At 49.8% G+C, this 23,323-nt stretch overlaps 2 protein-coding genes across 2 annotated transcripts in view; one reads left to right on the top strand and one right to left on the bottom strand.

Moving 5' to 3' along the window:
• LOC105476817 (lactoperoxidase) overlaps nucleotides 1-7,123 on the top strand; it is a 29,885-nt gene extending 22,762 nt beyond the window's left edge. Inside the window, exons 10-13 of the mRNA XM_071082887.1 lie at nucleotides 3,668-3,920; nucleotides 5,106-5,279; nucleotides 6,316-6,553; nucleotides 6,754-7,123. Coding sequence (XP_070938988.1) covers nucleotides 3,668-3,920; nucleotides 5,106-5,279; nucleotides 6,316-6,553; nucleotides 6,754-6,961 — 873 coding nt within the window. The 3' untranslated portion in view covers nucleotides 6,962-7,123. The remainder of the gene's footprint in view (nucleotides 1-3,667; nucleotides 3,921-5,105; nucleotides 5,280-6,315; nucleotides 6,554-6,753) is intronic.
• Nucleotides 7,124-9,200: 2,077 nt separating this feature from the next.
• Nucleotides 9,201-19,982, bottom strand: LOC105476815 (myeloperoxidase). The gene is made up of 13 exons (XM_011733026.3): nucleotides 19,882-19,982; nucleotides 19,564-19,688; nucleotides 19,325-19,418; nucleotides 18,800-18,975; nucleotides 18,484-18,607; nucleotides 18,257-18,386; nucleotides 17,953-18,159; nucleotides 16,771-17,089; nucleotides 14,480-14,640; nucleotides 12,371-12,626; nucleotides 11,704-11,874; nucleotides 10,613-10,850; nucleotides 9,201-9,822 (listed from the first exon to the last, which is right to left on the bottom strand). The coding sequence occupies exons 2-13, from the start codon at nucleotides 19,637-19,639 to the stop codon at nucleotides 9,615-9,617; spliced, it is 2,160 nt and encodes a 719-aa protein (XP_011731328.2). The 5' UTR covers nucleotides 19,640-19,688; nucleotides 19,882-19,982; the 3' UTR covers nucleotides 9,201-9,614.
• Between the last annotated feature and the right edge of the window lie 3,341 nt (nucleotides 19,983-23,323).

Raw genomic sequence — 23,323 nt, 5'->3', positions numbered from 1 at the left:
CTATGAGTTCTTAAAAATAATGTGTATCTTGCTGTTGTTGAATGCAATGTTCTGTAAATGTCGATTGGATCTGTTGGTTGATGGTGCTATTCAGTTCTGTACTCCAGCTAATTTTCTGTCTAGTAATTCTCCCATTTACTAAGAGTCAGGTGTTGAAATCCCTTGCTATAAATGAGAATTTGCCTATTTCTTCTTCCAGTCCTGTCAGGTTTTGCTTCATGTATTTTAAAGCTTTAAAGCTCTGTTGTTTGATCCGTATCATTTAGGATTGCTTCATATTCTTGATGGATAGATCCTTTTCTCATTATGTAATTTCCACTTTTGTCCTCTGAAGTCAATTTTATCTGATATTAATATAGTCACCCCTGCTTTTAAAAATGGATGTCTCCATGATCTTTCTTATTCCGTCAATTTCAACCTACCTATGTCATTATGTTTGAAGTGAGTTTCTTTTAGACAGCATATTGTTGGGTCACTTAAAAAAAAAAGGAAAAGAAATATACTCTCCCAATCTCTGACCTTTAGTAATCATTACTTTTAAATTATCTTTAAAGTAATTATTAACATGTTAGGTATTAAATTTCCCATATCTCTCATTTTATTATTTGTTTTCTGTTTGTTCCTTCTGTTTCTTGTTCCTCTAATATTGCTTTTCTTGCCTTCCTGTGGGTTAATTGAACATTTTTTAAAGGTCCAGTTGATCACATATTGCTTTGTATAATTTTCTTAGTGGTTGTTCTCAGGATAGATAGGTAGACAGATATAGAAATAAAGATAGAGATAGAGATATGGATTTACGACGTATCAACCTATTGGTGTCGTGCTTTATCATTTCAAGTGACATGTAGAAAACCTACTTCCATTTGGTCCCTTCACCTTCCCCACTTTTGAAATATAATTGTCTGAAGCATTTCTTCTACGTACATTTTATACCACATCAGATGGTGCGTCAACCATAAAATATAATGAAAAAAAATCATGAGGTGGAAAAGAGTTTATGTTTACTTCTATTTTTACCCATTACATTGTTCTTCTTTCCTTTCTGAGGGTCCTTTCCTTCTTCTGTTACCGTTCTTCGTGTTTAGAGAGTTTTCTTTAGCCATTGTTTAAGGATAGGTCTGTGTGCAGCAAATTCTCTGAGTCTTCCTTTGTGTGAGAACGTCTTTATTTCCTCTTTATTCCTGAAGAATCATTTCACCAGCTATTGGATTCAGGGTTGACAGATTTTGCCTTTCAGCACATGAAAAATGTGGCACCACTTCCTCTGGCTTCCATGGTTTCAGATGAGAACTTCACTGATATTTGGTTTTTTGTTTTGTTTTGTTTTGTTTTTGTTTCTTTGAGACGGAGTCTCACTCTGTCACCCAGGCTGGAGTGCGGTGGTGACATCTCAGCTCACTGCAACCTCCGCCTCCCGGGCTCAAGCGATTCTCTTGCGTCAGCCTCCCGCATAGCTGGGATTACAGATGCACACCACCACACCTGGATAATTCTTTTTGTATTTTTAGTAGAGACAGGATTTTGCCATGTTGGCAAGGCTGGTCTCAAACTCCTGACCTCAGGTGATCCACCCAACTCGGCCTCCCAAAGTGCTGGGATTGCAGGCGTGAGTCACTGCGCCCAGCCGTTTACCATTATTTGAATTGGTGTTTCTTTATAGGTACTGTGTCATTTCTCTTTGACTATTTTAATACTTTATGTTTAGTTTTCAGAAATTTAATTATATGCCTTGGAGTGAATTTCACTATGTTTATCCTGTTTGGGATTCATTCATCTTCTTGAATCTGTAAATGTGTGCCTGTCACCAATTTTGAGAAATTTTCAGGCATTATTTATTCAAATGCTTTTTCAGTTTCACCCCCTTTCTCCTCTATTTCTGGGACTCCACTGATAAGAATGCCAGATCTTTTGTTACGGTCTCACAGAACCCGGAGGCTCTGGTTTGTTTGAGCAATTTTTAAAGTCTATTTTCTTTCTGTTGTTCAGATTGAGTAAATTCTGTTGATCTGTCTCCAATTCTATCCTCTGTCATTCCCACTCTGTTACTGAGTCTATTCAAGCTTTTTAAAAATTTCAGTTAGTGTATTTTCAGTTCTGTAATTTTGATTTGTTTCTTTTTTATAATTTCTATTTCTTTGCTGTGATATTGTATTTGTTTCAGGATAATCTGTAATTAATTATTGAAGCATTTTTATAATGGCTGCCTTTAAATTTTTTATTAGATAATTATAGCATGTGATTCATGTCAGCCTTGGCATCAGTTGATTGTCCTTTTTACTCAAAACGTGGCATTTCTGGTTCTTGGTATTATGAGTGATTTTCATTTGTATCTTAGACATTTTGGTTACTATATTAGGAGACCCTTGATCCTATTTAAATTTTCTATTTTAGGCCAGGCACAGTGGCTCACACCTGTCATTCCAGCACTTTGGGAGGCCCAGGCGGGTGGATCACCTGAGGTCGGGAGTTCAAGACCAGCTTGGCTAACATGGTGAAATCCCGTCTCTACTAAAAATACAAAAATTAGCAGGGCTTGGTGGCATGCAGCTGTAGTCTCAGCTAGTTGGGGGTGCTGAGGCAAGATCACTTAAACATGGGAGGTCAAGGCTACAGTGAGCCGAGATGGCACCACTGCATTCCAGCCTGGGTGACAAAGTGAGACCCTGTCAAAAAAAAAAAAGAAAGAAAGAAAAAAGCACTTCTATTTTAGCACATAGTTACCCTGTTTAGATTTAGCATGTAGGTTCTGGACTGCTTTTGTGGGCTTTAGGTCCACCAAACCTTAGTTTCCTAAGCCTTGCAATGCTATTCTTGTCTACTTCACTCTTTTGGTGTTTGGGGGCTTCCCACTCAATCCCTGCTGGTGCTGTCTGCAAGGCAGGAAAGTACTTCCCTGACTGCCTGCTGTTGCTGAGCAACCTTCTAGGGGAACAGGAACCACTGCACCTGAGCTCCTTATGGCACTGGGTTAAGAGCAAAGAGACACAGGGCTTCACTGTGAAAGCTAGACAGAAACGTGGAAAACGTGAAGTGAAAAAGCAGAATGCACAGGTATGCATTCTGTAGGATTGTAACTATGTAAAAGTGGGTAACATATAGGCAAAGACTACAAGAATAAAAATTAATATAATTATTAGGTTATGCGGAGGCATTTTTCTTTTCTGAAGATTTTTTATTTGTGTTAGTTCATTGTGTTTTTATGTAAAAGAAAACCAGAAACCAGTCTTTCCATTCTGCTGTATTTCTTTCAGAATTGGAGACTGGATGAACTTTCCTCAGTTGCCCCTGAATCATTCCTGTGGTTTATCATTCCTTTTGCCCTGACATTGTTACATTAAAGTGACACACAAAGACTGTCACTTTAGCATCAAGGTCATAAACTTAGTGCAAAGATGACAAAGAGAGTATGTTTCATATGCCAAATTTAAATGACTGATTAGTAGAGCCTATGCTGAGACAAATCGTAAGAGATCAACAGAAAAAATGTCATGATTGATTAGCAATGTCTACTATGGTCATAGGAATGGGAACTGGGCACATATGCTATCCATTTGCCATCCTTGATTTTCAACAGCTCATCACTCTTGGCTGCAGCTCTTTCACAGCTCCCTCTGCAGAGGTTTCAGCCTTCTTACACCATTTCCTCTTGATTTTATTCTCCCTCCAGATTATCACCTTTAGGGACTACCTACCCATTTTGCTAGGTGACCACATGCAGAAGTGGATACCCCCATATCAAGGCTACAATGAATCTGTGGATCCCAGAATTTCCAATGTCTTCACCTTCGCCTTCCGCTTTGGCCATTTGGAGGTCCCCTCTTCTGTGTTCCGCCTGGATGAGAATTATCAGCCATGGGGGCCAGAACCAGAACTCCCCCTCCACACCCTCTTCTTCAACACTTGGAGGATGGTCAAAGATGGTATGCCCTTTCAGGGAAGTGCTGTCACCTTGGTCTCCCACTATGCAGTTTATTGTAGGGAAACTTCTCTTGGAAGTCAGATTCCAAGCACTTTTACATGACCTTGGGCGAGTGAATTCACCTCACTGAGCCTCAGTTTCCTCATTTATAAAATGGGGACAATAATAGCACCCATCTCACAAGGCTATGCAAAACATTAAATGAGATATACATGTGGAGCACCCTACAATGGTTCCTGGCACACAGGAGGTGATCAATAAGTATTAGTTATTCTTTCTTTCCTCTTGGCTTCTAAGGTGACTGGGATTTCCCTACTTCCTTCCCCTGCCGTAGGCTTCTCTGACTCCTACAGAAAGAGTTCATGGATTTGGTAAATACATTGCTCTTTTATCTCCTCTAGAGTTTTTTACTTCATAGAGGTGCCAGAGGTTGGACCCAACTTTCCTTTATCCCTAGGCTATGTTGTGTTGAAATTAACTTTACTTAAAGCCTAACAAGTCAAGGCCATTTCCTTGAGATTTATGCAGCCTTTTCCCATTATGCAATGTTCCTCAGCAGAACATATGGAAGAAAAAGCTGACTCCATGAACTAGAGCTTTAAAAATATCTTTTTTTTTTTTTTTTTTTTTTTTTTTTTTTTTGAGACAGGGTCTCATTCTGTCATCCAGGCTGGAGTGCAATGGCACAATCTCGGCTCACTGCAGCCTTGAACTCCTGGGCTCACGTGATCCTCCTCCCTCAGCTTCCCTTGTAGCTGGGACTACAAGTCACACACCCTCATACCCGGCCAATTTCTTTTTAGAGACAGGGTTTTGCCATGTTGTCCAGGCTGATCCCAAACTCCTGGGCTCAAGCAATCTTCCCACCTTGGCCTCCCAAAGTGTTGGGATTGCAGGCATGAGCCACCATGCATGGCCAAAAAATATCTCAATGTTTATAGTCATGCCATCATCGCATGAATGCCCCTTTCTGCCCACCCCCAGAGTAGAAAATCTGGATGCCCCTGTCTCCCTGAGCATACCCTTCAGGCTGCACTGTGCTCTTCTCTCCCTCCTTCCAGCCTGGGATGTCCAGCTGACCCGCATTCAACCAAGAGAAAATGTCTGGTGGAGGCACAGGCAAGCCATGGATGATGTTCCCACCCTACCCCCATCCTAAGCATGGCTTCTGGGTCTCCCTTGACAGGTGGAATTGATCCTCTGGTGCGGGGCCTGCTGGCCAAGAAATCCAAGCTGATGAAACAGAATAAAATGATGACTGGAGAGCTGCGCAACAAGCTTTTCCAGCCAACTCACAGGATCCATGGCTTTGACCTGGCTGCCATCAACACACAGCGTTGCCGGGACCATGGGCAACCTGGTGAGTGGGTCTGAAGTCTGGCCTGTGCCGGGGAAATTTTAGCTAACTTCCTAGGGCTCCTGGAGACTCTCTTCTATAACCCTGAGGATCTGATCATCAGATCAATTCTGAAACAAAAGTCAGGCCAGTTTTTTTGTTTGGTTTTTTTTTTGTTGTTGTTTTTTTTAGACAGGGTCTTGCTCTGTTGCCCAGGCTAGAGTACAGTGGTGCGATCATAGCTCACAGTAGCCTCAAACTCCTAGCTTCAAGTAATCCTCCTGCTTAAGACTACCAAGTAGGTGGGACTACAGGTGTGCCACATGCCCAGCCTTTTTTTTTTTTTTTAATATAGACATAGTCTTGCTATTTTGCCCAGGCTGGTCTCGAACTCCTGGCCTCAAACAATCTCCCACCTTGGCCTCCCAAAGCACTGAAATTACAGGTGCAAGCCACCATGTCCAGCCCCAGGCCATTTCTAAAACCCACTTTGTTTCTCTATGAAGCAGAATCTTCCATTTCCCCTAATGCAGAGAAAAGAGGATATATCTGGTACTATCTTGGCATTCCTTAAATGAAAAAGAGATCACCAACTAACTTTAAAAACAGTTTAAAAGCCCTGAAAACATTAAGAAAACAGTAGAGAGAAACCAGTGACTATTGGACCTTTCTTTTGTCCCCATGAAAGGCAATTTAATTAAGAACCAGACTGCCTGAGTTCAAATCCCACCTATGTCATTTACTAGTTACAGGACTTTGGGCAAATTAGTTAACATTTCTGTTCTTCAGTTACATATTTGCACAGTGCTTAGAATGGTGCCTGGACTCATAGTAAGTACCACATAGGTTTCACGATTACTTAGTGGTTACATAGGACTTAACCAACTAGCCCCTTCAAGATTGAAGTGCAAATAAAAAACAATGGATTGCCTCCTTCCCCATCCCAAAGGCTATAAGACCAGACTTTCCAGGGCTGATAGAGCTGGAGTGGACATGGCTCCAAAGGGGGCTGTGAACAGGAAGTCCCTGGGATGAGACAGCCTCAGCCTCTCCAACCTAGGGTACAATTCCTGGAGAGCCTTCTGCGACCTCTCACAGCCGCAGACACTAGAGGAGTTGAACACAGTGCTGAAGAACAAGATGCTGGCCAAGAAGTTACTGGGTCTCTACGGGACCCCTGACAACATCGACATCTGGATAGGGGCCATTGCTGAGCCGCTGGTGGAAAGGGGTCGGGTGGGGCCTCTCCTGGCCTGCCTCTTGGGCAAGCAGTTCCAGCAGATCCGCGATGGAGACAGGCAAGTGCGTCCTCAGCCAGGGAGGGAAGGGCAGGTCCCTTCTCCAAGAGGGGTATCCCAATGTCCTGCATGAGCACTGATTCCAGATCTCAGCGTGAGTAGGGCTTTTCATGGTTCCTGTGACCCTTTCCTTCCCCTGTGACAGGGTGGGGAGGGGCCAGCGGCCAGACTGTGGAGCGACTCTACTTCTATCTCTGCAGGTTCTGGTGGGAAAACCCTGGGGTCTTCACGAAGGAGCAGAAGGACTCTTTACGGAAAATGTCCTTCTCACGCCTTGTCTGTGACAACACCCGCATCACCAAGGTCCCACGGGACCCATTCCGGGCCAACAGCTACCCCTATGACTTCGCAGATTGCTCAGCCATTGACAAGCTGGACCTGTCACCCTGGGCCTCAGTGAAGAATTAGGGGCCTGGGCTCCAATACAGCCTGCGCTGCACAGGAAAGTTTCCTGTGGTCCACACGGTCATTTCAAGCAAGTTCAATGACCTGGTCCCTTAGAGCTCCACACCCAAGTCCCAGCCCTTCTTTGCAGCTGGGCTTCTCTACACCCCTGGGTGAACAGCTTGCTCAGGCACCAGGGTGGCTGCCTCAGCCCGCCCAGCTCTTATACTCAGCTCCTGCGGCTTCTCCTTTCTGTCAAGACTTAGCCCCTCTGAGGTGCGCTTCTGCTCCAGCTTGCTGGATGTTACCTGTCCTCTTCCCTCCACAAGTCTTGGCCCTTGACCTTTATCTTTCCTCCTGTCCTCTCACCTAGATTGTAAGTTCCCTAGTCCAGGATGTCAGCCTGCCTCCGAGGGTTCCCCGTGGCACCTAGCACGGTGCACAGCACATTAGAAGTGCTCAAAAACATCTGATGACTGACTAAAGATGCAAAGTGGACTTTGGAATCACTGCCAAATAAGTAACTAGATGTTTATAGGCCATACACGTCTTACCACTGAGATGGTGCGTGTATGGGTCTTGGGGTGAGAGGGGATGGTTTGGTGGGATTTCTAAGAGCTCTCAAAGAAAGGGGAGGGGCAGGGGGCTCCTGGGGAAAAGAAGCACTGGCTGTGGAGTAGCAAGAGAGAGGGCGTGGGGGGGATAGTAGGTGGCGGTGCCAAGGGATAAAACAGGAAGGAAAACCAAGCCTGGGTCCCCCACAGCTGAAGCTAATATCACTTCCAGTGGCCCTTCTGAGAAATACTCTCTTCTAGAGTGATCCTTGGATCCTGTGATGTCTCTGAAGGAGCACTTCCAGAACATTCCTTGAGCTTCTGCCCAATACATATTCATATGTTCTTCTTTTAAAATGACCCCCTGGGAAAGATTAGCCCAACCAGGGCCTCCAGATCCCCTGACTGGTGGGATGGGAGTGGGAGACACCCAGTCATCCTGTGGGAAGAGCCCAGGAGCCAGATGACCTCGACTGCAGCCTGGCACTGCCCCCCACTTCTTCAAGGCCTCAGACAAGTTGCTTCACCCCTCTGAGCAGCCCTCTCCTCATCGTGGAAATGAGGACAAGCAGTATTTATGCTGCTGCTTACCATGGTGAGGTCCTAACGTTACCAAGGGCCCCCTGAGTACATTAGACTCCACCATCCTACACCACTTCCGGCCCCTCCCCACACTTGAGAAGGAAGGGGAGAGGGAGGGAGTCCTCCAGTCAGATGCAGGGTTCAAGCTCCAGGCAAGACTACTAGGGAAATACACTCCTTCCCCTCCCTCAGTGCTGGCCCTGTTCTCTGGGCCCAGCCATCTGCTCTCACTGCTCCAGGGGCCATGTGCACCATGAGTGAGAAGGAGTCCACTGTCTTGAGGGCCTCTGAACCCCTGTGCCAGGCTGCAAGGATGCAGGATGCAGAGGCCCCTCTCGTCGGGAAAGGGCCTGCCTCCTCACCAGGTCCCTGCACTTTCTCTCCTACCACACAGCATTTTGTCCCCTCCACTTCCTAGCCCCTGGCACGGGCCTGACACAGAGTGAACACATAGCAAATGTTTGCTAGAGCAATTAACAAACATAAGAGCTTGGTGACCACAGTTCACTGCAGGGTGGCAGGGGCGGAGGTGAGGGAGGAGGGTCTGCACCGCATGCCCTGCCCTCCATGTTTCCAAGAGATGACTGCCCTCCACATACAGATCTCAAAGGAAAACTCCCCGACACCCTCACCCTCAGTTCAGAAACACAGGGCCCTGAGCACAGACCACACTGGTTCAAGTTCAGAGCCCAGAGTAAGCCTCTGCAAAAGCGCCAGTTCCTCCTCAGACATGGACAGAGTGGAGGTCCCCATCAGTGGTGCCTTTATTACTATAAACATTGGGAACAAATAAATAGTACAGAAAGTACAACAGGTCCAGTTCCTCTTCAGGAGGACTCCAGTGAATAAGCAAGAAATCAGGGTGAGGAAGAAAAAGGGGAGACATGGCCTGAGTCTGGCTGGCTGGGCCCATAAGTCAACCACAGAGCCCAGCTGCAGCTGGCTCATCCCTCCAGGGCACCACTGGTCCAGCTCTGCTAACCAAGACACAGATGGCATCTTGGTATCTCTTTCTTGCCTCTATATGTTTCTCATGCTCAGTACAGTGCCTTGCATGTAGTAGGTGCTCAATAAATGAAGAACAAGAGGATACAAGTGGGCCCTCCAAGAAACCATGACAGATGTAATTTACAAGGAAGAAAACTCTTGTTTAATGAGGGTAATTTGCTCAAGTTCACATAGCTAGCAAGCCACAGAGCCAGGATTGGAACCCAGGCAGTCTAATTCCTGAGCTGTGCGCCTCACCAGTCTGTTCTGCTGCCTTCCACATACTCAGTATTCTCATCGGCACAAACACACACTCACATAAATGGCACATACACATAACCCATGAAACACTCCCCATGTTCAGACAACACACACACATGAAATGCCAATTTATATACTCTGCAGATACATGAGCACACAAATGAATGTCTAGTCATTCATTTTCTCAGCTGCACCCAGAACAGGGCTGGGCTCACCTAGGGCAAGGAGATCTCCGTGGTTCCAATCGGCCAGCCCAGATATACCCCTCACTGCTGCACCCCCTTACCTAGCCTCTAGGAGGCTTCCCTCCAGGAAGCCAGGTTCAATGCAGGAAGTGTACTGCAGTTGACAAAGTCCCGGGGATACGAGTTGGACATGAAGATGTTGTTCTTAGACACAGTGGTGATGCCCGTGTTGTCGCAGATGATCCGGGGCAAGGAGATCTGGGCCAGGGCCTGTCGCTGCTGCATGCTGAACACACCCTCGTTCTCCCACCAAAACCTGCATGGGGAACACCCATGGACACTGTGCCTGAGGATATTCTGGGCTGGCAGGGCATCGGTGGGCTTGTGCTGCTCCCTGGATATAACAAGGTCACACCAAATGCCACCTGGCAGCACAGGAGGGCCCCAGGCCCTTGGGCAGTCCAGGGGCTTTCACACAAGTGATGTTCCACTCATTGTGCAGAGTAAAGCACAGCTGCCCAGTGGCCTGTCCCTTATCCCTAGCCCGGCGGCCTCCAGGGCACCACGCTGGAGGGGGACTGGGGCCCACACACACTCTTGAAGCCCTGTGCCCTGGCCAGGAGTTGCATCCATAGGAGTGAGAGAGAATCTTGGGGGTGGTTTATAATTCGTCCACCCAGAGAGGGGCACCTTTTTCTAATTTTCCCAAAAGTGCAATACAGGCTAAGCAAGAACTAGACATGAAGACGTCAGGACCACGACGAAATGACACTAAGGGGAGCTGTGGGAAAGCTGGGAGGGGACTGCCCACTGGTGGCTGACACGCCCATGGTTGCACAGTGAAACCCACGGGAATAAGTAGCTAAGGGTGGCATTTTTCTATCTTCCTCCCTTTACAACCAGGGGTCCAGGTCTCTCCTTGCTGCACCCCCAACAGGTTCAGGGCACATTAGAGGCACTCCAGGGCATCTGGAGGATTCCTGGAACACACTGGAAAATCACTGACTCCTCCAGTCCTTCACCTGACGGGAGGAAATTTGGGCTCCCAGAGAGTCAGGGATAGGCCCACAGCCACCCAGCGGCCCACGCCGCCTGCCCCTCCTCACCGATCACCATCCCGGAGCTTCCTGAACTGGATGCCGATGATGCAGGCGAGGAGTGGGCCCACGCGGCCATTGCGCTCCAGGGGCTCAGACACGCCGCCCATCCAGATGTCGATGTTGTTGGGCGTGCCATACTGCTCCATCAGCTTCCTCGCCAATTCCAGGTTCCTCAGCACCGTGCCCAGCTCGCCCACCGTGTTGGGCTGCGGGAGCCCACAGAAGCCCCTCCAGGCATTGTACCCTGCGTAGGGGAGGAGACAGGTGGCTGTGGGCAAGTCCCTCTGCCTCAAGGTGGGGAGGTCGTTGGAGACAGCCGGGAAGATTCACATATCTGCCAGCAGCCCAGAAAACTCACCTTCCCAATACAACCAAGGTCATAGAGGGAGGGAAAGACCTCACATCAGGGAACCCTGAACCTTTGGCTCAGACCAAGGAGCACAACTGGGCCTCTCTGGGACCACCTCTGTCTTTCTCTTGCCCGCCTACCATAAGGCAAACCCTAAATTGCCACAGTTCCTGCTGGTCCAAGAATAGGGACATCTCCTTGTCCCCCTCCAGAGCAGCACAACGTGTCTGTCTCTGACCCATGAGAGGTGAAGTGTGTCTAGGAGCCTCAGCCACATGGGCTACCCCATGACATAGGCACAGGCTTTGGGGTTAGGCTAATCTGGCTTCAAATGTCAGCTTTGCCACTGACTTGACTAAAGAACCTGTCCAGCTTCTGAATCTCATCAAGCCTCAGTTGCCTCATCAGTAAAATGAAGGCAACAATAATCTCTTCCCCCAGAGTTAACATACAATGAAGCAAAACGAAATGATGACAGAGACAGATTTTCAGACTGTGGGTTATCATTGATGATGATGCCCCTCAGATGAGAATTACAGCATGCAAAGGAGGCTGAGAGGAGCTGGAAATTGATCAGATGGGTCCAGGGAAAGGCAGGGGCCGGGTCTCAGACTACTTCCTGAGAGCAAAGTGCCTCTAATATACTCTGGAGAGGGCAGGGGCCCTAGAGTGGGAAGAGGAGTGATGGGCTACCTAGGAGGCAGCTCAGGGGAGGAGAGTGTCAGGGGAGACTCTTGCAGCCCCTCACCTGGGAGGCCGTGGTCCCTGCTGCGCTGCATGTTCAAAGCAGGCAGGTCCAGCCCAATCCTCATGACCTGCTCAAACAATCGCTCCCGGATCTCATCCACTGCAATTTGGTTCTGACGATTCAGCTTGGCAGGGGTGGCCATGAGGCCCCGGAGGATGGGGTCAATGCCACCTGGGGACCAGAGGAGCCAGCTCAGGGGAAGGAAGTATCTGGATCAGTATCAGAGCTCAGATTGGAGTCAGGGACAAGTCCAGGTAAGGTCAGGAGTATTCGAGAAGAGGGCTGGGCACATGCAGTGCCTGGTACCAAGGTGGCTCCAGTGAGCAGGTCCTCACCGGTCACTACATGATCCAGGGGCATATAGGTCTCAGGAGATTATGCCATTCAGACTTGCAAGATTGCGATGCTCCCAGGCCCTGGCATCCTGGGTCACAGCAAGCCACAACACATAGGAAGTAGCCAGTTACCTCTGAGAGCCATCCCCACCCCCACTCTTTATTATCAGATATGGAAGCAGAGTCAGGGGAACTGAGGCTGGAGAGTCAGACCAGATCTCCAAGATGGGAGGAAAGCAGATTGCTCCCCACCCTAGCTCCCTAGAGCCAAGGTGACCCCCACCCCACCTTTAGCTGCCAGCCCACTCGCTCCTGGCCTAGGTCCCACTTACCTTCCAGCACTACTCTCCAGGAGGCAAAAAAGACCCTGCTGAGGGGGACACGGGAGTTGGGTTCCATGGGCTGGTACCGATTGTCCAGGCGGAACATGAAGGGTTGGATGAGGGTGTGGCCGTAGCGGAAGGCATTGGTGAAGACGTTGGCGATGCGTGGGTCCACTGAGTCATTGTAGGAACGGTACCTGGGCAGGTACTTCCTCATGGCCGCTGGCCCCAACACCAGGGGCAGGTAGTCCCGGTAAGTGATGATCTAAAGACAAGTCATTTGGAATGGCCTCTCTACCCACTCCTCCACTGCAAATGCCGCCTGGCAGCACAGGAGGGCCAGAGTCTCTGCCTGCTCTTGGCTTGGGGAATCCCTCCCATCCCTCTACGGTCAGGGAATAACCTCCCACAATACTGGAACTGGGCCTAACAGAGTGGCACTGAGAGGCATAAATAGAGTTCTACTGCTTGCTAGCTGGGTGACCTTGGACCAGTCATTAACCTCTCTGAGTCTGAGTTCCTCAAATGTACATTAAGGATAATTATATTGCCCTCTGCCTTAGAGGACTAAATAGCAAATCACTTTTTTTGTCATTGTGATAACTTCCTTGTCTGCACGTTATTAATCTGTCATTTCTGCAACTATCTTATAAAGTCCTTGAGAGCAAGGGAAATTGAAGTTGTTGAAATTCTTCACAGTGCCCACCAAGTGCCTGCCCACAGTAAGGCTCAGTTTAGGTGTGTGGAAAGCAGGGAGGCAGGAAGGAATGAAGGACCATCTGGCATGATTTTCCCCGTGAAAAGTGAAGACAGGGAACAGTCTCACTCTACATTCTAGCTTCTAGAAGTTCTTTTGGAGTGTAAATGAATTTCACTTGAGTTCTTAGTGCAAATCAAAAACTCACCCTTAGCACCGGAAACTCTCTCCTCCAGAATCTAGGAGTGTGTGTGTGTGTGTGTGTGTGTGTGTGTGTGTGTCTGCATCTGCCTCTGAGGGAGAGGGTGGGGGCAATGAAGCACCAGATGTTGAGAGACAGAACCGGGAACATTGCCCCAGGAGTAAATGAGGCTAAGGACGTTGGGTGGATTATGACAGAGCCAAAAAGAAGAGGTGAGTGGGCCGGACGCAGTGACTCATGCCTGTAATCCCAGCACTTTGGGAGGTCGAAGAGGGCGAATCAATTGAGCCTAGGAGTTTGAGACCACCCTGGGTAACATGTCGAAATCCCGTCTCTACAAAAAATACAAAAATTAGCCAGGCATGGTGGCGCATGCCTGAAATCCCAGCTACTCAGGAAGCTGAGATGGGAGAATGGCTTGAGCCTGACAGGTGGAGATTGCATTGAGCCAAGATCGCACCACTGCACTCCAACCTGGGCAACAGGGTAAGACCCTGTATCAGAAAATAAAAATAAAATAATAATAATAATTTTAAAATTTTATTTATTTATTTATTTTTTTGAGACAGAGTTTCTCTCTGTTGCCCAGGCTGGAGTGCAGTGGCACCATCTCAGCTCACTGCAAGCTCCACCTCCTGGGTTCATGCCATTCTCCTGCCTCAGCCTCCCAAGTAGCTGGAACTACAAGCACCCGCCACCACGCCCGGCTAATTTTTTGTATTTTTAGTAGAGACCGGGTTTCACCGTGTTAGCCAGGATGGTCTCGATCTCTTGACCTCGTGATCCACCTGCCTTGGCCTCCCAAAGTGCTGGGATTGCAGGCATGAGCCACCGCGCCTGGCCCTATAATTTTTTTAATTTTAGAAAGAAGATGTGAGTGGGTAAAGGAGCTAAGAGTGACAGTGAGATGGAAAGAAGAAGAATTTACTGAACAGCTACTCAGGCACTAAGTCAAACATTCAACCCTCCCAACACCAACAACAGACCCACAGGAAAGAAGACTGCAGGGAGCAAACCTGCGAAGCAGAGGGAAGGGAAGAAGCCTTTGTCAAGCACTTACTATCTGAAAGGTGTTTTCATATATGTATTATAATCCTTATAGCCTCATGGATGAAGAAGGCAAGGCTCAGGAGGGTTAGGAACTTGCTCAAGGTCACACAGCTAGGATGTTGCAGGGGCACATCTGGATCCCGTGTGCCCGGTGCTCAAGACAGCCTACCTGGACCATGGCCCCCACAATCTTCCGGGCCTCCTGGTAGAGCCTCTCCCCATCCCACCTAGGGTTCAGGCGCTTGAGTTCTGTGGCCAGCCGGTTGTGCTCCCGAAGTAAGAGAGTGTGCATGGAGGTGAGCTCAGGCATCTCACTGGAACGGGTGTCCCCTTAGGGAGGCAAAAGCTACTGTCATTCCTAAGTCCTCCATCCCAGAAAAGATTTGCTCCACTGAAACCCCCTCCCCAGCCAAGGCCTGAAATGCCTCCTACTCAACCCTCCTCCCCATCCATCTTTTCACACCACTCCCAATTTACACTCCTCTAGGAGGCCTGCCCTGATGCCCCAGTCCACAATAATAGCTTCTGCCTCAGCTCAGGGGCACTGCTGGTTGGGGATGTTCATTCAATAGGCATCACTTCCAATACATGATGTGCCACTTTCCTGTACCTGAGACAGGGAGCTCCTTGAGCACAGGACTAAGGCTTGTGCCTTTTTATATTTTACCCTCCCTCCTAGCACACATATGGATACATGGGACTTAACACAGTGCCTGGTACAAAGTATGAGACTTATGAACACTGCTTGGTTCATTGATTCTCTTGATTCCAAGGAGTGTCTGGGAAGAAGCATGCCTTTCAGCACAGCCTACGTCCACGCCCATGTCTGATGCAGCTAATGATCACAGCACTCTTTCCTGCTAAAATTGGATGCCACCTCAGAATCCTTCTCAACACAGGACTCCAGAAAGCCACTACCATTTCAACAGAGTTGTCAGCCCTGCCCTTTACTACATGCCAATGGTGCAGCCTGCTCCAGGGGAGGGGGCTAGGACATGAGATGTGTGGCGTCCACACCTGAGACTGTTCAAGAAAACTAAGCAGATCCCCCTTGGTTCCCCTAGTCTTCCCACAACTCTTCTCTGCAGGGCCCAGAGGGCTAGGGTCAGGACACTAGCGTCAGTCCTTGTCAACTCTAGAAGCTGGTGGAAAGGAAATTCTCTGAGAGCAGCATCTCCATCCATGGGCAGCTAGAGGTCAAAATGACCCAGGCTTGGGACATGAGGCTCATCAAAGCCAGGCTGGGGGCAGCTGAGTCTGGCTAAGGAGGGCTGCCCTTGCCTAACTAGCCCAGAAGAGGTCGGCCTCTCTTGTAGAAAGTCCGACCTGGATCCTCCTCCCAGGGTCCCAGCCAGGGAGAGACCAGCAGGAACCATTAGGAGGAGGCAGAGGGATGCCAGAGGAAAGGGCCTGAGATCCACTATTGGGCTTACATTTAAAAATGCTGGAAAATGGCCGGGCGCAATGGCTCCCACCTGTAATCCCAGCACTTTGGGAGGCCAAGGCGGGTGGATTGCAAGGTCAGGAGTTTGAGACCAGCCTGGCTAACATGGTAAAACCCCCGTCTCTACTAAAAATACAAAAAATTAGCCAAGCATGGTGGCAGGCGCCTGTAGTCTCAGCTACTTAGGAGGCTGAGGCAGAAGAATCGCTTGAACCCAGGAGGCAGAGGTTGCAGTGAGCCAAGATTGTGCCACCGTACTCCAGCCTGGGTGACAGAGTGAGACTCCGTCTTAGGGGAAAAAAAAAAAAAAACGCTGGAAAATGTCTGGTCATGGCTGCCATCACTGCCCCAATCATGTCTCCAAAACTGCCAATTGTTTACATTTAAAATCCCATCATCTCTTATTATGGGCAATTAAGGTGCGCAGGAGGGGATATTTTGGAGCAGTGTGGTCCAATTCAACCTTCTGAGATGATGAAAATATTTTACATCTGTGCCACCCATTAGGGGGAGCCACTAGACTGTAAGGCAATTGAGCATTTGAAATGTGGCTAGCACCGCTGAGAAACGGGGTTTATTTAACTTAAAATAGCTAAAATTAAAATAGCCACATGCAGCTAGTGGCTACCACATTGGATAGTGTTGCTCTAGAGGGCAAGGGCACCACAGCCCTCTCTGTCCTTTAGTTCCCCGCTCCTGAGGGACTCAACTGTCCTCTCTTCCAGAGTCCAGAAGGGTAAAGAGGGACAGAGAAAGCAACGGACTGATGGACAGAGGCTCCTCATCCATCCCTGGGTCTCCATCTTAGGGTTGGAGAGGTTGTTTGCTTTTCTGCTTTTCTGGCTCCATCTGACTTGTTACCAAGGCAACTGGATTAATATCACGAAGTTGATAGTAATGGCTGGTGAGGACAGTCTCTCTAAGAACAAACCCACTAGCTGCTCACAAACAGACTCACTGTGGCTCCAACAGGGAGTACCTCCTATGCCACCCCTGGTCCCCACCCCAACGCTGACCTGCCAGGAAGCAGGGGATGCTCGCTGAGCGGTTGGTAAGGAGACAGGGGTCATCGTGCAGCTTGTCAAAGGGCAGCAGGGCCCGGCCGTTGTCTTGGAAGCGCTGGTTGACGGCCAGCAGCCCCAGCTGGTTGGACGTGTTGCGCAGGTTCCTGGCCAGGGGCTCCTCGCTGCCGTATACCATGCTGGCGTCCACGAAGGAGGTGAGCGCGTTGATCTGGTTGCGGATGGTGATGTTGTTGTTGGGGCAGGCCGGGCAGGAGCGGAAGAATGGGATGCAGTCGGCTTGGTTCTTGATGCGGGGGTCGTTGGGCGGGATCTGAGGCACAGAGAGAGGCTAGACTGGCTCACCGAGGGCAGGGAAGGTGCCCAGGCAGAAGTGGCTCTTCCCCTGCCCTCAGGACCTCTGGTAACCTCAAGCTGCAGAGGCCTCTGGAGGCCCGAACGGGATCACTGCCTAGGGCCCACCAGCAGCAGCCTCTGAGCCGCAGCGTTAATGAGCAGAACACTGAACTGGGAACCTGGGCAGCCCCTGGGTCTGGACACCGCCAGGCCTCCGACCCTTCCTCACTAAAGCTTCGCCTCTCTCTCTCCCCTTCTCTCTGCTGGGCCTGCTCTCCCTCTGGCCTTGACATTCTCCTGTCCGTCTCTCTCCCTCTCTCAGGCGCTCTCTCCTTTCTCTCCTCCTCCTTCCGTACCCAGCAGTGCCTCGACTACCTTGCCCACTCCCAGCCCTATCCCACGGCACCCACCAGACCCCCAGACTCTCTCCTTCTTTGTGATGGGGGTTGGGGCTGCCCCCTCCGTGGGGAGGAAACAGGACTGAGCATGGAGGCTTGGGGGGCACTGGGAAGGTCCTCCTCCCAGAACCCTCTCCCAACCTAACAAAAAGCCAGTGATTCCACCAACAGGACTCCTGTCAGCCAGGGAGGAACAACCGTCTCTCCCTTGGCCTGCAAGAGGCAGTGAGCAAATGGACGGCCCTGGCTGCCAGCTGGCTGAGCCCAGGCACAGGAAGGAGACAGGTCACAGCTGAGCAGCCAGTGCTTCTGCACACAGGGAAGGCAGGGCGAGCCTTCCTCAGCGGCTGGGAAAGGAAACCTGGGCACAGAAAGGAGATGGCCCCTTCCAGAAACAATCTCCCCTCTCCCCACCCAGGCAGTGGGCGGGAAGCAGGGCCACCTTGAGTGGGAAGCAGGGCGGCTGCTGCACGCAGCTGGTCTCGCAGTTGACACCAGTGAGGAAGGAGGCCCGGGCAGCCGGCTCAGGGGTGAAGTCGAGGTCGTGGTCCAACAGCTGGCCCCATTGCATGAACATGAGTGAGCGCTCCTGGTCCGGGGTCAGCTGATCCGTGGGGAAGCGCACGATCGCGTTGGAGACAGCGCGAGCCTACGGGACACGGAGTCAGCTGGCGCCTGGGTCCGCGCACCGCGTGGCTGGGCCTCGCCCCATCTCATCTGCCCCCACCCCCCCACCCCGCGCTCACCAGAGCCACCGGGAAGCCGTTGCGCTTGACCCCGGGCGTCCACCCGTAGGGAAGCGAGAAGCCGTCCTCATACTCCGCCGGCAGCCAGCGCACAAACTCACGGTTGGAGGCCCCCAGCGTGGGGCTGCGTCTGCAAGGGGATGACAGGGCGCTGACACCGGGAGGCCTGAGGCATCCGGGACGCCTCTCTGAGCCCGGGTCCTGCAGCCACCCCCTGCCAGCCGCACCTGTTGTTGCACATCCCGGTGATGGTGCGGTATTTGTCCTGCTCCGGGCAAGTCACCCCCACGTTCTGGTAGGCGCAGCCGCTTGACTTGGACAACAAATTCAGCTGGGCCGGCGTCAGCACATCTGCCGAGGGAAAGAGCAATGGGGAAGCTGAGCCGCCTCACTTCCTATCCCAGGCAACATGAGGCTGAGGAGCCCTGGAGACCCCTGAGACTCCCTGGAGGAAGAAGTTGAGGGGATCACTGGGAGACGGCTGTGGTCCCTAGGAGGAGTCACTAGTGGAGCAGGGGCCTGGGGTGGGATGGGCAACAGTACCAGTGACGTTGAATGACCTTCGCCACAGGGACCTCAGTTTCCTCTCCAGCAGGTCTAGAGCCACGTGCAGGTAGTCAGCAGCCCTCACCGCCGTCCTGGTGGCTGCCACGGGCTGCTTGAAGTAGGATAGGAGTTCCATGGGGCTGGCTGAGCCACTGCGAAGCCGCTGCTTGATGCTGCTTAGAGAAAGGAGGAGTGAGGGCCAGAGAAGGGGTGCAGACCCACCCAGCAGAGCCCCAGCCCAGGGGCAGACATGCAGGACCATGCAGACAGGCCCACGGGTGGGAGGAAGGCTTCCTTTTATAAAAAGGATATGGACCTGGGTGTCCAGACAGGCAAGGCTTTGGGAAGGATGGCGTTTAAGCTTTTCTCCCATCCAGAGACACAGGGACAGACATACAGAAAGGGAGTCCACATGGGTCCCCGTAATCTCCCTCTCCCACCATCAAGTTCCCTGCTGCCTGCTCCTTCTCTGCAAGGCCTGGGACAGCCTTGCCCAGAGCTGGGCAGTGCCTCGTGCCCCACCTTTCCCGCCTCTCCTTGTAGGCCTTGTCCACCAGCTGCTTGGCCTCCTCCATACAGGTCAGCACCAACGAGGTATCCACCTCCCCCAGGACAGCTGCCCAGAGCAGGGATCACAAAGTCAGGAATGGGCCCCAACCCCCTATCAGGCCCCAGAGCTAAGAAGTCCTGCTCTGAGAAAAGGGGTCTCTGGAACACAACCACCCCAACACACCATCTTCTCCCACCTTGGGAACTATTACCTGGAGAAGCACTTTCAGAGGGTTGGGGCATGGCCAGAATGGCCAGGAGCCCTGCTAAGGCCAGAAGCAGCTTCATCTCTGCAGTGATACCCCCAGCCCAGCAAGGTCCTGAGTCCACTGTGCATCTGAGAGAAGGGAAGAAGGGAACCCTATCTCTCTTCTCCTGGGCTGCTCAATCCCCCTTTGTACCTCAGCCCCACCTCAGAGGGCCCTGTCTCTGGATAAAGCCAGACCTCCTTGAGGGAGGGGCTCACTGCACCCTTATCCCCTTCCAGCTGCTGTCATCCAGTCTCCAAGGACCCCACCTCCACAGCTCACCTGATATTGGCAGCTCCTCTTAGCTCAATCTGCACTTTTATGTCCTGTAAGCTGGGGGCGGGCTGAGGGAGAGGAAGGTCTGATCCTGGAGACTGAACTCTCTCTCCTCCCCCACTGGGTTGGAAGGTACACACAGAGGGGCCCCTGAAATGGGGGGAAGGGGCAGGAAAGGAGGGACCAGCATTGTCCCGTCTTTTTTTTTTTTTTTTTTGAGACGTTATCTTGATCTGTTGCCCAGGCTGGTGTGCAATCGTTCAAGCGATTCTCCTGCCTCAGCCTCCCAAGTAGCTGGGATTACAGGTGCCCACTACCATGCCCAGCTAATTTTTGTATTTTTAGTAGATACAGGGTTTCACCATGTTGACCAGGCTGGTCTTGAACTCCTGACCTCAAGCAATCCACCCGCCTCAGCCTCCCAAAGTGCTGGGATTACAGGTGTGAGCCACTGGGCTCAGCCTGTCCCCAGCCTTTGAATTTAGCACTTCCAACCCAAGTTTATCAGCTCACCATTGTGTGCCTATACCAGTGCTGTCCCCAGGGGATACACACAACTAACCCCTCTGAAATTCTGGTTACATTGGTTATCCAGGGTTCCTTTGAAAGGAACAAAAGTCAGGAACTGGTAGCCCAGGAACTGCAGGGAATACAGTGCCCCCAGGGAAGACAGGAGGATGAAAGGGAGACCTGGAGTAAAAATGACCCAATGGGCCTCAGTTGGCCATCCCCCACTCCAACAGTAACCTGCATTCTACAGCCAACCCCGGTGGGCAGCCTCTGGTTCTTGGTGGGGCTAAGGGAACAGGAAATCTGGCTGGAGACCGTTGGACTTCACAGGAAAGAGGACCCTGGGGGCTGTGGGCGCAGGACCAAGATAACTTCCTCTATTCCTCCTCACTCCCCTTTTTTCTTGGCTTCTGGTAGAGGGTTGTCTCCAAACTCCTCCTCCCCACCACCATCTGCTCCTGGATTTCAGGAACCAGGAGAGAGCAGAGCTGGTTGTGGTTAGTGATCAGTTGGGTAATGCAGCCCAGGGCCTCCCTGGGACAAGATCAGTGCAGTTGGGAGGACTTGGGTTAATGATTCAGAATCATTCTGAAATAGAAGAGGATATTTCTTGCTTGAGAAAGCCCAGCAAAAGGGCCACCAATCTCAGGCAGGAAAAGTACTACGACTTTCGACCAAATCAGTGTACCTCTCTGAGTCCTGGTCAGGCTGAGCTCGTGCCAACCATGCCTCCTATGTCCCATTTAGGTTCCCCCTCCTACCTTCAGCCACCTTCCTGCCACTGTCGGGGAAAACCCCATCCCCGATATTTATCATGGGTTCTTTTCTATTTCCTAAGTGTCTCAGCTTGTTTGAGAAATAAAGGGAAAGGGTACAAGAGAGAGAAATTTAAAGCTGGGTGTCCGGAGGAGATATCACTTGTCAGCAGGTTCCGTGATGCTCCCCAAGCTGTAAAACTAGTAAGTTTTTATTAGCGATTTTCAAAAGGGGAGGGAGTGCATGAATAGGGTGTGGGTCACAGAAATCACATACTTCACAAGGTAAAAATATCACCAAGCAAGTGGAGGCAGGGAGACATCACAGAACCACAGGATGGGGCGAAATTAAAATTGCTAATGAAGTTTTGGGCATGCATAGTCATTGATAACATCTTATCAGGAAACAGGGTTTGAGAGCAGACAACCTGTCTGACCAAAATTTATTATGCAGGAATTTCCTCGTCCTAATAAGCCTGGGAGCGCTACAGGAGACCAGGGCTCCTTTCATCCCTTCAGCTTCGACCGTAAAAGGTGGTCACCTTAAGGGGCTGTCTATAGACCTACCCTCAGGGTGCATTCTCTTTCTCAGGGATGCTCCTTGCTGAGAAAAAGAATTCAGAGATATTTCTCCTATTTGCTTTTGAAAGAAGAGAAATATGGCTCTGTTCCACCTGGCTCACCGGCAGTCAGGCTCCAAGTCTTATCTCCCTTGTTCCCTGAAGATTGCTGTTATCCTGTTCTTTTTTCAAGATGCCCAGATTTCATATTGTTCAAACACACATGCCCTATAAACAATTTGTGCAGTTAACACAATCATCACAGAGTCCTGAGGCAACATATATCCTCCTCAGCTTACAAAGAAGATGACAGGATTAAGAGATTAAAGTAAAAACAGGCATAGGAAATTACAAGGGTATTGATTGGGGAAGTGATAAGTGTCCATGAAATCTTCACAATTTATGTTCAGAGATTGCAGTAAAGATAGGAGTAAGAAATTATAAAAGTATTAATTTGGGTGACTAATAAATGTCCATGAAATCTTCACAATTTATGTTCTTCTGCCATGGCTTCATCCGGTCCCTTTGTTTGGGGTCCCTGGCTTCCTGCAACATGCCACCCACTCTTTTTTTTTTTTTTTTTGAGACGGAGTCTTGTACTGTCAGCTGAGCTGGAGTACAGTGGTGCGATCTCGGCTCACTGCAACCTCTGCCTCCCGGGTTCAAGCAATTCTCCTGCCTCAGCCTCCCAAGTAGCTGGGATTACAGGTGCCTGCCACCACGCCCAGCTAATATTTTGTGTTTTTAGTAGAGATGGGGTTTCACCACGTTGGCCAGGCTGGTCTCAAACTCCTGACCTTGTGATCTGCCCACCTCGGCCTCCCAAAGTGCTGGGATTACAGGCATGAGCCACTGCAACCAGCCCACTCTTGTCTTCTATGCCCAGACCACCTCTTGGCCAAGGGACAAGAGACAGCAACACCCAGAACATCTTCCCAGTGTGTCCAGGGATTCTGTCCCCTGCTAGGAAGGGGAACCCCGTTTTTGCCCTGCCAGTGACTTGCTGTGTGTGCAGTTGGTCAAGTGGCTCTTTGTGAATCAGGCTCTAGAATTTTATAGGCTTTTGGAAATGATTTTTCAATCCTTTAAGTAATATAATTTTCATTGATGAAAAGTTTGAGAATATGAGTATGCAAAAATAAAAATAAATCAAAATTACTTAACATCAAGTGAGATTGTGGGTACTTTTTTTTCTTTCAAGGTTTATCATTGTCTTCACATAAATAAACAGTAGGAAGGAAAATAATTGCCCATAATCTCACCACTCACCAATACCTCTTTTAAGATTTTGATATCCTATATGTAGACATATATTTTTAAATATTGATAAGAACTTTAAATATTGTTTTACCATCTTCTTTTGGTACTTAACAATTTTAGTCTGGGCATCTCCCTGTGTCAATAAACATAGGTTTGCTTCATTTTTATATCTGTATAATATTTCATATAACTATTTTATATGATTTATTCACTAATTCTATCTCGTTAGATTCTTAGGGTTCTGATTTTCATTATTATAAGTAGTACTAGGATAAGTATCCATGGAGTTAAATCTCTAACCACATCTTCAATTATTTCCTTAGGCAAGAAGTAAAATTCCTGCATATTTGGGTATGCGTGTTT

The sequence above is a fragment of the Macaca nemestrina genome, chromosome 17, assembly GCF_043159975.1.
Source record: "Macaca nemestrina isolate mMacNem1 chromosome 17, mMacNem.hap1, whole genome shotgun sequence".
Taxonomy (NCBI): Eukaryota; Metazoa; Chordata; class Mammalia; order Primates; family Cercopithecidae; genus Macaca; species Macaca nemestrina.
Note: the sequence above shows the minus strand (reverse complement) of the source record. Positions and strands in the feature narration are given on the sequence as shown.

Excerpts from the sequence above, each read along its gene's own strand:
- LOC105476815 (XM_011733026.3), bottom strand. The coding sequence starts at position 19,639 with ATGAAGCTGCTTCTGGCCTTAGCAGGGCTCCTGGCCATTCTGGCCATG. Across the intron at positions 18,976-19,324 it reads TACAAGGAGAGGCGGGAAAG|CATCAAGCAGCGGCTTCGCA; the intron begins GTGGGGCACGAG and ends TTCTCTAAGCAG. Across the intron at positions 10,851-11,703 it reads CAGGGACCACGGCCTCCCAG|GGTACAATGCCTGGAGGGGC; the intron begins GTGAGGGGCTGC and ends TCCCCTACGCAG.